Source organism: Colletes gigas, unplaced genomic scaffold (genome assembly GCF_013123115.1).
Source record: "Colletes gigas isolate AHSC1104 unplaced genomic scaffold, ASM1312311v1 Colletes_gigas_Sc00006, whole genome shotgun sequence".
In the NCBI taxonomy this organism is placed as follows: Eukaryota; Metazoa; Arthropoda; class Insecta; order Hymenoptera; family Colletidae; genus Colletes; species Colletes gigas.
In genome coordinates, this window is record NW_025106635.1 from 7233865 (window position 1) to 7247363 (window position 13499).

Below are 13499 nucleotides of genomic sequence, written 5' to 3' on the forward strand. Positions count from 1 at the left end.
CTACATAATGATATAATTAATTGTTCTAAATATAAAAAAAAATCAATACGTTACTTTCATTTTGTTACGATATACACTGCAGGAGCACGTAAGGCTTGGAAACAGACGAGCGACTTTTGCCATTGGGACATTGCAGGCGATTCTATGTTCTTTCTTGTTTTGCAATTAAAACAACGAGGACAGACAATATCAACTTTTCCCGTTACGGGGTCGCAGTCGTTGTGATCCCATAATGCTCGCTGCGACATTGAAGCAGAATCGCACATTGCTATTGCATTTCATACTTAGAAATATAAATTTTTCTAATCATTACCGTGAAGTCACTTATATATCGATATTGTCTGCGTTCGTTGTTTCAATTGCAAAACAAGGAAAAACATAGAATCGCTGCGATGTCGCAATGGCTAAAGTCGCTCGACTGTTTCCAGCCTTATACTTAAAATTAACTTTCTCCTAAGCTTACTTCATTATGTCATAAGTAATGTACAGTTGGCTGTACTTACGTGCATTATAAATGTATACATAAAAATTATGTATTGAATTCAAAACATACTGTTGTTCAAAATAAAAAAAAAGTAATTGAAACAAGAGATGTTTAAAATTTACTGAAATTATAATTATAATTATTTTCTTTTTAATTCCTTTCACTACAGCAATATGTAATGTTTACTTATATATATTATGCATACATTGTTAAAAATATATCAAATATTATATGAAATTTAACACTTTACATTAGATCAATAAAACTATTTCTACAATTTCTCAATTCATAGATAATTGATGTATTATTATTATATTGATGATAAAAGTTTGTCGAAGATAGAAATATGAGTAAAATTAATCTAACTCTTAAAACCTTTAGTGACAATTTTATGTATATGCATGCATGCCATTATTATTTTGTTAAATAACTTGATAATAAGCTGTAAAAGTACATAAAATTGAGACTTTTTAAATCCCATTTTCAATGCATATTTAAACTGATTCTCTATTAATGATAACACTACACTACATAATTTTTACTATTCTAACATAGAATTTAATTATATTCACAACCTTTGCATTAAAAAATTCTAGTATGTACCAAGGATAGATAGTTTAAATGTGAGTATTGTTAACTATAAATGTACCTGTTTAGTAATCCATATTACTGGATAAAACTAAATAGTATGTATTAATTTGCATTTAAATATCGTCGAACAATCCTCTTGGTGGAGGGCCTACACGGTTTGTATTTGTAGTAAATGCTCTTGCACTGTCCATACGTTCTTCATAAAAATCATCCGCCTGATAGTTTCTATCATAACTATTATTTGCACCATAGCTATCAACACCGGATGTTGTACCAATATAATAATCCGCAGGATCGAAATCACGTAACAGGCCAGCTCTTGCGGATTCTACTGACTCATCCCGCTTCAAAGGGCGCACTTTAATACGTATAATTTAATTAATCGAAAATTTGAATGCTTCGAGTAAGTCTTAATATTAATCCTATAAAATAAGTACTACATGCCTGTATCAGTGCTTTGCCGAGATGTTCGGTAACGAGACGAACTTACAGTACTGCTAAATCTGTCTTGAAGTTCACGCCTTCTGCACATTGAATCTTCTGCCCTTTGCCGTTTGCGCCTCTCTAAAAGCGATTCGTAAATATATGTGTGCAGAAGTGATAGCGCCGCTACATTTGTTAACAGTATAAGCCAAATATACTAATAATTTCAAAAATAATTACACAAACACCATTTTACCTCGTTTTATTAACTCCCGACCTTCTTCAACAAGATCTGTTGTAAATTCATCATCATCAAGAAATTGTTGGAAACCCAACATAGAAAGTAATCTACTTCCTATGCTAAAGTATGTTGCTAGACAAAATGCCAAAATAGCCATTGGAAAGTACACGTTAAATCCATCAGATATAATGGAAATAACATCCATATGACCCATTACCTGAATAGATAAAATTATGGTATGAATTATATCGACCATATAATGTTAAGCAAGTATTCTTTATTAACATAATGTATTTACTTGAGTGTAATGAGTTTCTAATATGTGAGTTTTTATAATGTGCGAGTCCATATGAATGAGACCCAAGAAGTTCAAACACATAGGCGGTGTGAGACGGCATAACATCATACCGCTGAATATTAAGCTATACTCATTAGTTTGATGATGTGGTGCCAGGTAATATAAATTTAAAACACGAATTTTTAAAACGGTTGAATAAGCGCAGTAACAGAGGTACGCAATTATCAGTGTAGACAGTAACTGAAAAAAAATATTTCAATTCTCGAAATAAATAATATTATTGTACAATTTTCGGGTATTGACATGATTAAATTTGATTATATGTTCTCACTTCGATTGTAAAATAATCATAGTTTTCCCTAGCTAGATTTAAGAACTGAGCAAATAATGACAGCACTGGAGATTTATTAAAAAATGTTACTTCTGACCACACAACAGCTACTGAAAGACATCCAACAACAATAGCTGTTATTTTTTGAACGTAACTCTTCAGGAGACATTTCCAATACCATTCTAAAAGTTTTAGAATAATCACAAACATTGAGTAAAGACAAATTCTTTTACAATTATCAACGTTTAATGCTTACCAATAACTGGGTTATAAACAATACAAAGTGGAAATGAACGATGTATAGGAAAAGTTGATTTGAATCTTCTATCATGGCTGACTTGATTCTTTGCTATATCTTCTAAATCAATTATTTTATCAACTAAAATTCCCCACTGTGTTTCTATACGTTGTAGTGTTTGCAGTGATTTTATAGTCTAAGGAAGGAATAAATAAATTAATATTTATGTACATATTTCTACATTAAACGTATATGATATTTTCAATTAATAATCAACTTGTCTATGAAGACGAATCAAAGATTTTTCGGACGGTGTGTCAGTTGGTGTGTCATCTGGTAACTGCCTTCTATTCATTCTGTCTTTTAATTCTGCAGGAATTTTTTGAAAAATCGTTTCTAAATTACAATGAAATGGGTGTCCAGGTCCAATAGACACTGTAGCAGCTTGCAAAGACTAAACAATAAAATAAATAATGCAATGAAAATAGAAAATTATTGTACACAACTAGTGTGAAATATTACCTCCAGTATGTCATCTACTGTTTCTTCTGCTTCACACTTATCTAAACTTAATTTAGCTACTTTAAAGTAGCTATAATTTAAAGTATACCCAGGTTTGCTAGCATTCCATAAACCACGAGGAACTTCTACAAGTGCATATCCAAGAAGTAATACCAGCAAAAATAGACCCCATGTATTTGATGCAGATGATGCTATAGCCTTTAACTTTTGACTATGAGACGAATATATATGTAAATATACAAAATATTTTTCTATCATTCAACACATTAGCATAAAATACTGACCCATCAAGATCTAAACTAGGTTTTAATGCAATATATATTAAAAGAATTCCACATATAAACAAATAACTCCCATAATATATAGCATTGTCAATCAAAGCAGATTTCAGTTTTCCTTGAACAGTGAAATCGCCTGCTTTTATATAAGACTGCATAAGTGGCAATATTAGCCATGTTAAACATTGCGATGTCCAATACACAATTCTCCATAAATTTGGAAATACATTTTCTGGAACGTAAGGCCAAGGTTCTTTGCAAGTGTGATATGACATTGTTGTTGTACTATCAGAACTTGCTTTCGTGACATTATGAATGTTCTGTTCAACACATTGTCTGAACACAGTCTATAAGAAAATGTATTAATGTATTAATAGTAACTTTCAATTAACTTAATATATAGAAAATGTTTTGAACATTTTAATTAGATATTTACAACCATTAACATTACATACTTTATTAAAGTTTTACTTACCGACGAAACATCCAATGGTAATATAAATATTGTCAGTATTGAAAAGTACCATGCTATGAGTACAGAAATTGTAACAAAGATATGATGACGAAAAATATTTCCATATTTATACAATAAGGTTGCAGCAAGACAAAATGCTACTACAATGTCTGTCAAAAATGCTTCGACAGTCATTTTGGTTATTTTTAATTCTGTTGCACAATAACTTTATAATTGTTACATGTCTTTTTATCCATTTTTACACCCTATTCATTATCATTCGCTTTGCTCTCATCCTCCGAAGTTTCTCTGATCTTTAACTCTGCATCTCTTTGCATATTTTCCAACTTTTCTAATGTAACTGATTTTAATGGAATTAATTTAGGTTTACAAAGTATGTAATCTAAATTTTCTTCTTGATATAGTAGGCCTTGCCTGGGAAGGACTACGTCAATCTTTTCTGCAGAACTATCTATCAATTCTGACATGTTTGCTACAACTACAAGATACCTGTAAATCATTTATACATTTTTTATATATTTACTATTATTAAAATTTCTTTCGTTTGTTTATAAGAACTTCTACAATAAAAACTATACAATCATAGATATAGAATTAAATGCATTACAAATACCTACGTTTCGTAAGTTTCCTAAATTACTTTACATAATTTTTGATAAAAAATATACCTTAAAGCTCATATACTGAAAAATTTCTGATTTTCCACATATAAATCATTTTTTCTTGGCTTTTTAATAAAGAGAACGTAGAAATCTTCCAAATTTTGATAGAGAGAACGACAGATAAAACAGTAACAGATGCAAACAAAAATACCAAGTAAAAATTAGCAGAATACTATTTACAATCGCGTTTGATGTATCTACTTCGACGACATACGAAGTAGTTCATGTTTCACGCCGTCTACGTTTACATTTTAATATATTTTTATTATTGTGAAATACAATGTTACCATTTTCTTACGATTAAATCGTTGGTTATACACTGTAGAAAATAGTAAAAATTATCGACGTCACATGAACTGACATGAACACTGTTAAATGGTCATTCAGAAATGATAGGTCATATCAATGTGGCCAGATTTGGCATAATTTAGTACACCGACGTCGACACTAGAAACGACAAACTTCCTAACGTCTAACGAAGTAGTGGGAAAAACCGCCAAACACTCAATTATGGCAAATCTGGCCACATTGGTACATATTGATGCATATTATCAGATACGATGCTTGGAAGTTATGCGAGGATACTTTTAATATCTCTCGGATTAATTACTAGAAGACTACTGATAACAATTACTTAACGCGAGTAAGGGATTCCCAATATGCTATCTAGATAACGACCCCCAATAAATTACCGAGGTTCGCAATAGCAAAAATACATAATTATTATATCACAAAAATATTATTAATTCTTACTTGATTTATTTTTTAAGTATTTTTATAATAACACATTATACAAAGAATTATGAAATGTAACTATGTATATTCAAAAAGAATATAACTGAGCCTCCAATACAAATCATTATCCCAATCAGAATGACCAAATCTTTAAAAAAATAGCAGTGTCGTAGCAATATCACTTTAATATAAGATAAGATAATGTTTCTACTAAATATGATTCATACGTATCTACCATATGATTACATGTAGCGATCACAATGTAATAATTACATTGTAATTGATGATGTAGTTTTTTCAACAGTAACTATAAAAGTAACTAGTCTTCTTGATAAGATGGTCAAACTGGTATAAGTTTATATGTATAGTTACCCATTAACAGAAAACCCCGTTTTAGTTAAAACGACACGTGTCCATTTTAATTGAAAATAATTATACAAACGAATATTTACTGTGTTGAACTACTGTTTTTCCCTCATTCTAATAAAAATCCAATAATTACATAATAGAAAAAAGTAATTTTATGTAAGTAAGTAAATAATTATTGCATTACAATTTTTGAATAACAAAAGTCTAATAATATTGCAACAATATTGTACATAAATATTTTTTCTATGGTCAAAATAAATATAATCTATATATTATTTAAATAGTTTTTTGGAAATGGCAAATAATATCAAATGGAAGAACAAAAGATCAACTATTGGAACAAGCACGTAAGTAAAATGATTTATATTTGTTTTATAATTTTAATTATATTTAATGCTTTACTATGTTTCAGACATTGTACCAGTTTTGGCGTAGCTAAACAATTGTCTTTTAAAAATTTTAAACTACCTCCTGATTTACAAAAGGCTTTAAAATGTTATCTAATAAAAAGTCCTTGTGGTAGTCAATTATGTAGAAATTATATACAGCTTATCAATAATCTTCCACACATCAAAAAAATAAAACCAGAACATTATTTAATATTATTTAAAATTTTATTATATATAGAAGACAATGAATTTCAGTTACTTGCATCAAAGCATAATTTAAAGACTCAGTTATGTACCGAAGGTTCAAACAAATTTCTTATTAATGTGCCTACCCTAGATGAAGATGACCCATTCATTACTTTTGGTGATATAGTAAAATTGCGGATTATAAATTCAACACGAGTGTACAATAGTAGAATAGTGTATATTAAAGGAAAAAATGTAGTGCTAAAATTATTCGATATGTAAGTATAAATACACATCCGTATACCATATGGTCCAAACAATGTGTTACAAAGCAATGAAAATATTGATTTAATTTATGTTTTGATTAAATGACTGAGAAGGTTAATCTTTTCATGTGTAAATATATTTTTTAGAACAACTATATGAATTCTTTCGCACGTGTATTGCGTGTCCGCGCACGCGCTTGCGTGTTATTTGTATAACGTTTTGCATACTACAAGAAGTAATAAATATTTCTAAAAATCATTTAGGAAACATCAAGAATATCTTAAGGATAAAGTAGTCACTGTTTACTTTTGTGTATCAAATTGGCCAATAAAGTGTTGTCATTATGTTTTACATATTATGTGTAAGCATAATTTGGTCGATTTAATCTATCCTAAAATAAGCAGGGATCATTATGATTTACTACAAGTGTAAGTTTTATCAAGATTAATTGATGAATTACCTTTTTATGTTTATATTTTTGTACCTATATTACATTCTTATTTATGCTATGATATAGTGACTTGAATTGGGTTCATAAAAGTGTAGCAAGTAATCCAGAACAAACACAGGCAGTAATTAATATTTTAAGCAATTCCGCATATCCTGCACCATATATAGTATTTGGTCCACCTGGTACTGGAAAAACAACAACATTAGTTGAAACCATTTGTCAGGTATAATCTATGTAGTACAATCTATGATACTGTACGTGTAACTGAAGCACCTTTTGAATATATTGTTCTAAGACTTCTATCATTTTATAGATTAGAAACCAATGGAAGTATAAAAAAATTTTAGTATGTACATCATCAAATGCAGCTGCTGATGAAATTGGAAAAAGATTATTAGCTTTTCTTCCTTCTAAAGACATATTTCGTATGTATGCAGCGTCCAAACATTGGTAAGATGTTACAAATTTGTTTTCATAAATAATTACTACTTCATTACCTTCTTTTCCTTATGTACAGGGAAAATGTAGATAAAATTATTCATCCTAGTTCAAATATTATTAATAGTCAAGTCCTTTTTTTGCCAAAAGAAATTTTTATTTTAAAAAAGATAGTTATTACAACATTGGTAACATGTACAAGGTATGTTTTGACTTCATTTTTTTTGGCATTGCTATTGCAGTAATAATTATACAATAGGATTTACGATTTATTTTGTAGATTGGTAAAGCTCAATTTAAAAAGTGACCATTTTTCATATATATTCATTGATGAAGCAAGTCAAAGTATAGAACTAGAATCATTAATACCATTTACACTAACAAGTACGCAAAATGAAACATGCACAGGGACACTACATGCTCAAATTATTATTGCCGGTGATCCTCATCAACTGGGACCCGTAATTCGATGTAAAAGAATTGAGCATTTACTTGGTGAGTGAATGTAATTTCATATTCTTTAAATAAATACTTAAGTAAAGATTATTGCTAGTTTATATACAATTTAATTATATTTTTAGGAAAATCCCTACTAGAAAGGTTAATGGAATGCGAACCATATAAAAAAGTGGAAAATAAATATAATTCACGTTACATAACGAAATTAATTCGCAATTACCGTAGCGAGGAACCTATTTTGCATGTGTCCAATATGTTATTTTATGATAATGAATTATTATGTTGTCATGACTCGAATATAAATAAGATAACTTTAAATTGGCCAGTACTATTAAATAAAACGTTTCCTATATTGTTTGTTGAAATTAAAGGTAAAGAAGAAAGAACTCCAAATAAAAGGTAATTGCAATGTGACTTTGATATAATTTATAAAATTCGTACTTAATTGAAGAAAATATTTTGTACAATGTACAACAAAAATAAAATACATTGTTTTGTAGTGTTTATAATGAAGAAGAAATCAAGATTGTAGAACATTGCACGAAAAAACTAATGCATGCTAAAATTGGTCCACGTAAAATTCAAGAGGAAGATATTGGTGTTATAACACCATTTAAACAACAACAAATTATGATCAATAAATGTTTAGATGAATGTGGATTAAAGAATATAACTGTTGGAACAGTAGAAATATTTCAAGGGCAAGAAAAAGAAATTATAATTTTGTCTACTGTAAGATCTAAATCCTTCAAACATGATGGTAAAGATCATATTGGATTTTTATCAAATGCAAAGGTATACATTTATTTAATACCTAAAAGAAGTAATTTGCTAATTTGAATAACTTGAATTTATATTATATAGTAATTCCAAAGTATAAAAGTGTATGCTGTTTTTCAGAGATTCAATGTTGCCCTAACAAGAGCAAAAAAATTTGTAATAGTAATAGGAAATCCAGATGTACTATGTAAAGACAGATGTTGGAAAACTTTATGGGAATATTGTGATAAGAACAATGCATGTACTGATATTGCTGGTGTTATATGAAAAGTATTCAATTATAATCACATCAGTGTATTGAAACCAAACAAACTAAATTTGGAATGTACAATTAAAAATTCAGCAACAGTAATTAAAGTTTGCATAAAGAAGAAGCTACAAATGAAAATCCAATACAGTATTAATTTGAATTTTATAACATGAAACAATGTACAGTGGTGTCCACTAAATGTATTTATAAATTGATTATAATAAAACATTAGATATAAATAAGTATCTACTTTTTTTTTTGATTCCACGCTAATTTGTGTTAAAGAACTTTAATAGTAGATAGATTTATTTCCTGCTTCCCCTTAGGGTTACACTTCCTCCCCACCTTACATTTCCATCTCTCCCTTAACCTAACTTATCCTACTTATCCTACTTATTCTACTCTTACTCTACTCCTCACTGCCCTTACATCCTCCCTCCGCCGCTTTTCCCCTCTCTCTCATTTCCTTTCGCCGCACGCTCTTGTCCTAATCCTACGCTACTCGCTCTCTCTCTCTCTCTCTCTCATTTCCCTTCGCCGCACGCTCTTAGCCTAACCTTACGCTACTCGCTCTCTCCCTCTCTCCCTCCTCCCTTCTCTCCCACTCCTCCACCCCCGCTCGCCCTCCCCGCCGTCGACTTCCATTTCCGCCCTTGCATTCCATTCCTTCATTCACTCCTCCCCTCATCCCCCCCTTCCCCCCTCTCCACCTCTTTCTTAAAAGAACTTTAATAACTAAACATTTTATAAATTGATATAGGTCAATATATTCGTCCATAAAAATAAGGATTATATTTAAAATAGTTTAAAATTGTCATTGAAGAACAGTCATCTAATTTTAGAATTTTAATAAACAGTTTTAATACTGAACTTTGTAAGATACAACTTTATTCTAAAAATAGTTTCGCCTTACTTCCACTAACATCTTTATTAATACCATGACGTATTGCAAATTCATGTTTTACACTTGCAAAAAGAATATCTGTTACCAGAAAAATTTGTGCTATAGCAAATGCCAATGTTACTCCAAAGTAGAAGTTTGCATTTGCTGATCTGGAATAAATCCACTGGTACCAAACAGTGGGTGCAAAAACTGTGCAAAATAACATGAAACAGCCTATGATGAACCCTTGCTGAGTATCTAAAAGGAATACAAAAATCATCATATTCTATGAAAACAAATAAAAAATAATTAATACAGTTTACAGTAAAAACTCACATTGAAACAAATGTTTCCAAAGTGGCAGAAGAGACATGTAAAATCCAACATCTCCTATACATGGATAAGACTTAAATATGGCAGCAATTGCTAAATAAGAGAATGCTAATAGCATTGGATCATGTCGTAATCTCAATGCTAATGGTACTATATACAGCAAACTGACATTTATTTGAAAAGAAGAAATAAAGAGCCATCTAAAATGCTCAAACATTTCTGTAAAAAAGTACCAATATAACCCTATGTTTGGATGCAAATCAGGAACTGTTAAAATAAAGCCTGCTGTACTCCATACGAATGACCAACTTCCCATGATACAGTACGAAATGCAAAATAGAGTCGTTAACATGCTAGCAAATATCATAATAATAAAAATGATAAGATTTCTTTTTTGTTCTGTACTCTTAGAACGAGTAATGTATACAACTGTTGGTACCATAAGTGAAATAGGATAAAGTCCTTGCAATGTCAATAATGATATTGATAAGCAGCTCCAAAATATAGAATATTTTGTCATTGAAATCAATGCTATGGAGTGCAATAAATTTGTAAATACTGTTGTTGTATGCCCAACACAGTTTAGTATTATATATGGATTAAATAAATATGCCGCTGAGACATACATCATAGAAGTAGATATTGCAGAACCATGATTTTGATTTTCTACATCTTCATCATGCAATTTTTCTTCTTTTCTAGAAGCCTGTGATTAATATTATTAAAACAATATAATTTAATTAAGTTCTATAGAAATAGCAATATTAATATAAAAATAAACTAACCAGTTCAGTTGCATATTGTTTTGCTGTAAATGCAAGAAGTAAAGCAGTCAATAAATCAGTGAAGATAAATAAGAAGAATAACGTCCAACAAGGTAAATGCCGTTGTATGAGATCAAAAATATATAAACCGATAGGAGTTTCATGAAATAAGTCACCCATGTACGGGTCAATGCCAAAGTTATATAAATGAACACCTTCAGTCACTAAAAATAAGTAAACATCATTATAACATTTAATACTTTCTAATATAATCACTACTAATACATTATCATGTTGACCGCTAATTACTCTATAAATTTATAAACGTACATACTTTTGTTTTTTATTATTTTTATAGCAAATTCTTATTATTATCACGAAAATTAATAACAACTACTAAATTGTTATGTAAAAAGTTTAAACAACAAATTGATATGTCCTAACCTCTTTTCCAAGAATTCAATGCAGTAGAAACTTCCACACGATCGCTAATAACTTTTTGGTATCCAGAATTCATTAATAAAAATCTAATAGTACCGGCTAATATGAAATTTGACAACCACTGTTTCCACATTTTTCTAACAAATTACAAATCATTCATACATTTGTTGTATATAATAACCTATCTATGGACCACAGCCGGTATTTAATCAAATAATTGTACGTCTTGACAATTTTTCAAAATATAATTTCCAACAAAGTGGTCTGTCCCCTTTGTTGTTATTAAACCGAAATTAAATTAATTACGCACTCCATTGTCAACAATTCAGATCGTAGTGCACAGCCGGAAATACAATTTCTTATGCTTTTATAGATAGATGGTTTTATCATTTTATCTATCTACTGGTCAACGATACCTCATCTGTACTATAATATATAAATCATAAAAATTTCTGTCGAAAAGTCAAGAATAATAATATGAAAAATTTATTTAGTCCGTAGAAATTTTTATTTCGAAACAATAAAATCGGAAACTATTTTAGAAACTATGAAATTCGTCTAATAGATTAAAAAATAAAAATCCTTTCAAATAAAATTTACGCTATATATTCTTGTAGAATTTGAATTAATATTTTGCTGTTTCAAATAACAAAAAATGTGGAACGCTTCACGATTTTGCGTGTCATCCTTGCGCAGGGGCCATGCTAATCTTCTCTGTATCGTTCCAATTTTAGTATATGTACTGCCGAAGCAAGTACAACTGAGTCTCTTCGCCACGGGTATATATACTTAGAAACGATTGATTGAACACTAGTGAGAAAGTAGACCATTATTTATCTAGAAGACCATCTAGCGGTGAATTAGTGTAACATGATGTTAAGGTAAGCATTCACAATTAGGTACACAGCCAGTGTAGCCAGATCGGGCATAATTGAGTGCATCGAAATCAATAATAGTGACTACGAACTTCCTTAGCGTATAACAAAGTGAAGGTAACAACATAGCCAGTACATATTATGGATTACGGGCATCAAAATTAGTGACGGAGTAGACCCCGATGACTGGGTAAATATGGATGTAAAGGTGTTACGTTTATGAACTTCAGTATCATGCGATAAGATTCGAATCGAAATCCCTTTTTAAATATTTAAAAAAATTTGTTGACCATTTTTCGATTTATTTTTCAATAATTTTCAAATAATACGCATGGCTTCGAAAATTGCATCATATCTAAGCTGATAGCTGTATTAAATTGTGTTAAATTACATCATATTGATCTATTCATGAAGTATGTTTGTAGATAAATATAAGAATACACTTGTTATAATTTATTTTCTTACAGAAATTTTAAATTAAACAATTATAATTTTAATGCTTATATTAGGAAATAAAAAATAAATGTATAAATGTTTTATACATTACTAGCAAATAAATTTCAGGTTACTTTTTTACTTTATAAGAAATTGGTATATGTGTGGAATTATAAAAAAAGAATGTAAAACGTGCACGTTTAGTTATGCGATCGAAGCATTTGAGTTTACAATATCGTATGACATTTTAAAAATTTTGAATGTTTTTATTAAAAGTTCTATTTATGTAGTTTAAGTAAATTCTAGTTTATAAATGTAAAGTAATAGATTTTATAATGTTATTTATTTCATACATTTTTATGTTTCAGCAGTAATAATGCATCTGAAAGGTTGGCGATTTGTTGCATTTGTAGGATGTTTTGTAGGATTTATAGGAATACATTCCTATTTCACAATAATAAGTCCTCTGATTAATCCAGAACCATATCGTGCGTATAACACGATTTTTTTCATTGTCACTTTTTTTTAACATCGATTATAAAATAATTAAGTTATTTATTTTAGAATTAATACAACAACAAGTAAAACAGAGGAATCCAGAAAAATAATTATAGATTTCAGAGAAAAAATATTTAAAAAGAAAGTAATATTAGTAGGAAAAGAAGGCTGCTAAGAAGACATTTATGTTATAAAATAAATTTTATTACTACATACTAATTGGACCGCTAGTTTGGAGAGGGCATAAGTCACTAAAAATCCATGCATACAAAATGGATTGAAGAATATTTAGAATATTAAGTTAAAAAATCAATAAATGTAATGACTTGCACTCTTTTTACAATTATTAATCTAATTACATTGCTCTACAAACATTGCTGCAAGAAGTTTCATATTTGGCATG

The 13499-nt window shown here is 29.5% G+C and overlaps 4 protein-coding genes, 1 long non-coding RNA gene and 1 other non-coding gene across 12 annotated transcripts; 3 read left to right on the forward strand and 3 right to left on the reverse strand.

Annotated features, from left to right (window-relative positions):
- Positions 1 to 926: 926 nt before the first annotated feature.
- LOC122395544 (LMBR1 domain-containing protein 2 homolog) lies at positions 927 to 4186 on the reverse strand. The gene is made up of 10 exons (XM_043393197.1): positions 3882 to 4186; positions 3413 to 3753; positions 3129 to 3339; positions 2884 to 3060; positions 2625 to 2802; positions 2369 to 2550; positions 2038 to 2277; positions 1755 to 1956; positions 1520 to 1639; positions 927 to 1433 (listed from the first exon to the last, which is right to left on the reverse strand). Exons 1-10 carry the CDS (start codon positions 4053 to 4055, stop codon positions 1189 to 1191), a joined length of 2070 nt encoding a protein of 689 aa, XP_043249132.1. The 5' UTR covers positions 4056 to 4186; the 3' UTR covers positions 927 to 1188.
- A 1488-nt stretch (positions 4187 to 5674) lies between these two features.
- LOC122395851 lies at positions 5675 to 6229 on the forward strand. Its single transcript, XR_006259003.1, has 3 exons — positions 5675 to 5803; positions 5932 to 5994; positions 6060 to 6229. It is a non-coding gene; the product is annotated as an uncharacterized LOC122395851 (long non-coding RNA).
- Positions 6230 to 6370: 141 nt separating this feature from the next.
- LOC122395900 (putative helicase mov-10-B.1) lies at positions 6371 to 9001 on the forward strand. The gene is made up of 9 exons (XM_043393813.1): positions 6371 to 6500; positions 6753 to 6917; positions 7007 to 7163; positions 7254 to 7390; positions 7458 to 7580; positions 7659 to 7873; positions 7960 to 8236; positions 8338 to 8632; positions 8738 to 9001. Coding segments are annotated over exons 1-9 (1518 nt in total). The 5' UTR covers positions 6371 to 6498; the 3' UTR covers positions 8885 to 9001.
- Positions 9002 to 9650: 649 nt separating this feature from the next.
- On the reverse strand, positions 9651 to 12016 carry LOC122395765 (phosphatidylinositol glycan anchor biosynthesis class U protein). Its single transcript, XM_043393608.1, has 4 exons — positions 11292 to 12016; positions 10869 to 11071; positions 10087 to 10789; positions 9651 to 10008 (listed from the first exon to the last, which is right to left on the reverse strand). Exons 1-4 carry the CDS (start codon positions 11419 to 11421, stop codon positions 9755 to 9757), a joined length of 1290 nt encoding a protein of 429 aa, XP_043249543.1. The 5' UTR covers positions 11422 to 12016; the 3' UTR covers positions 9651 to 9754.
- LOC122396026 lies at positions 11940 to 12046 on the reverse strand. The gene has a single exon (XR_006259008.1). It is a non-coding gene; the product is annotated as a U6 spliceosomal RNA (small nuclear RNA).
- A 129-nt stretch (positions 12047 to 12175) lies between these two features.
- LOC122395561 lies at positions 12176 to 13284 on the forward strand. 7 transcript variants are annotated; one of them, XM_043393229.1, is made up of 3 exons: positions 12176 to 12371; positions 12967 to 13086; positions 13163 to 13284. In XM_043393229.1, exons 2-3 carry the CDS (start codon positions 12975 to 12977, stop codon positions 13204 to 13206), a joined length of 156 nt encoding a protein of 51 aa, XP_043249164.1. In that variant the 5' UTR covers positions 12176 to 12371; positions 12967 to 12974; the 3' UTR covers positions 13207 to 13284. The 7 variants fall into 7 exon arrangements, with proteins under 7 accessions (XP_043249164.1, XP_043249166.1, XP_043249162.1 ...); XM_043393231.1 differs by having other exon boundaries at positions 12970 to 13086; XM_043393227.1 differs by having other exon boundaries at positions 12176 to 12353.
- Positions 13285 to 13499: the final 215 nt, after the last annotated feature.

What these genes read in the sequence shown, in the direction of transcription:
- LOC122395765 (XM_043393608.1), bottom strand. Translation starts at nt 11,421, where the DNA reads ATGTGGAAACAGTGGTTGTCAAATTTCATATTAGCCGGTACTATTAGA. An exon ending in AACAATATGCAACTGAACTG is followed by an intron (nt 10,790 to 10,868) that starts GTTAGTTTATTT and finishes TATTAATCACAG; the next exon opens with GCTTCTAGAAAAGAAGAAAA. An exon ending in TTGGAAACATTTGTTTCAAT is followed by an intron (nt 10,009 to 10,086) that starts GTGAGTTTTTAC and finishes TATTCCTTTTAG; the next exon opens with ATACTCAGCAAGGGTTCATC.
- LOC122395544 (XM_043393197.1), bottom strand. Translation starts at nt 4,055, where the DNA reads ATGACTGTCGAAGCATTTTTGACAGACATTGTAGTAGCATTTTGTCTT. An exon ending in CAGTAGATGACATACTGGAG is followed by an intron (nt 3,061 to 3,128) that starts GTAATATTTCAC and finishes TTTATTGTTTAG; the next exon opens with TCTTTGCAAGCTGCTACAGT. An exon ending in TCGGGAGTTAATAAAACGAG is followed by an intron (nt 1,640 to 1,754) that starts GTAAAATGGTGT and finishes AATCGCTTTTAG; the next exon opens with AGAGGCGCAAACGGCAAAGG.
- LOC122395900 (XM_043393813.1), top strand. An exon ending in CATTATGATTTACTACAAGT is followed by an intron (nt 6,918 to 7,006) that starts GTAAGTTTTATC and finishes GCTATGATATAG; the next exon opens with TGACTTGAATTGGGTTCATA. An exon ending in TATGCAGCGTCCAAACATTG is followed by an intron (nt 7,391 to 7,457) that starts GTAAGATGTTAC and finishes CCTTATGTACAG; the next exon opens with GGAAAATGTAGATAAAATTA.
- LOC122395561 (XM_043393229.1), top strand. Translation starts at nt 12,975, where the DNA reads ATGCATCTGAAAGGTTGGCGATTTGTTGCATTTGTAGGATGTTTTGTA. An exon ending in GATTAATCCAGAACCATATC is followed by an intron (nt 13,087 to 13,162) that starts GTGCGTATAACA and finishes TATTTATTTTAG; the next exon opens with AATTAATACAACAACAAGTA.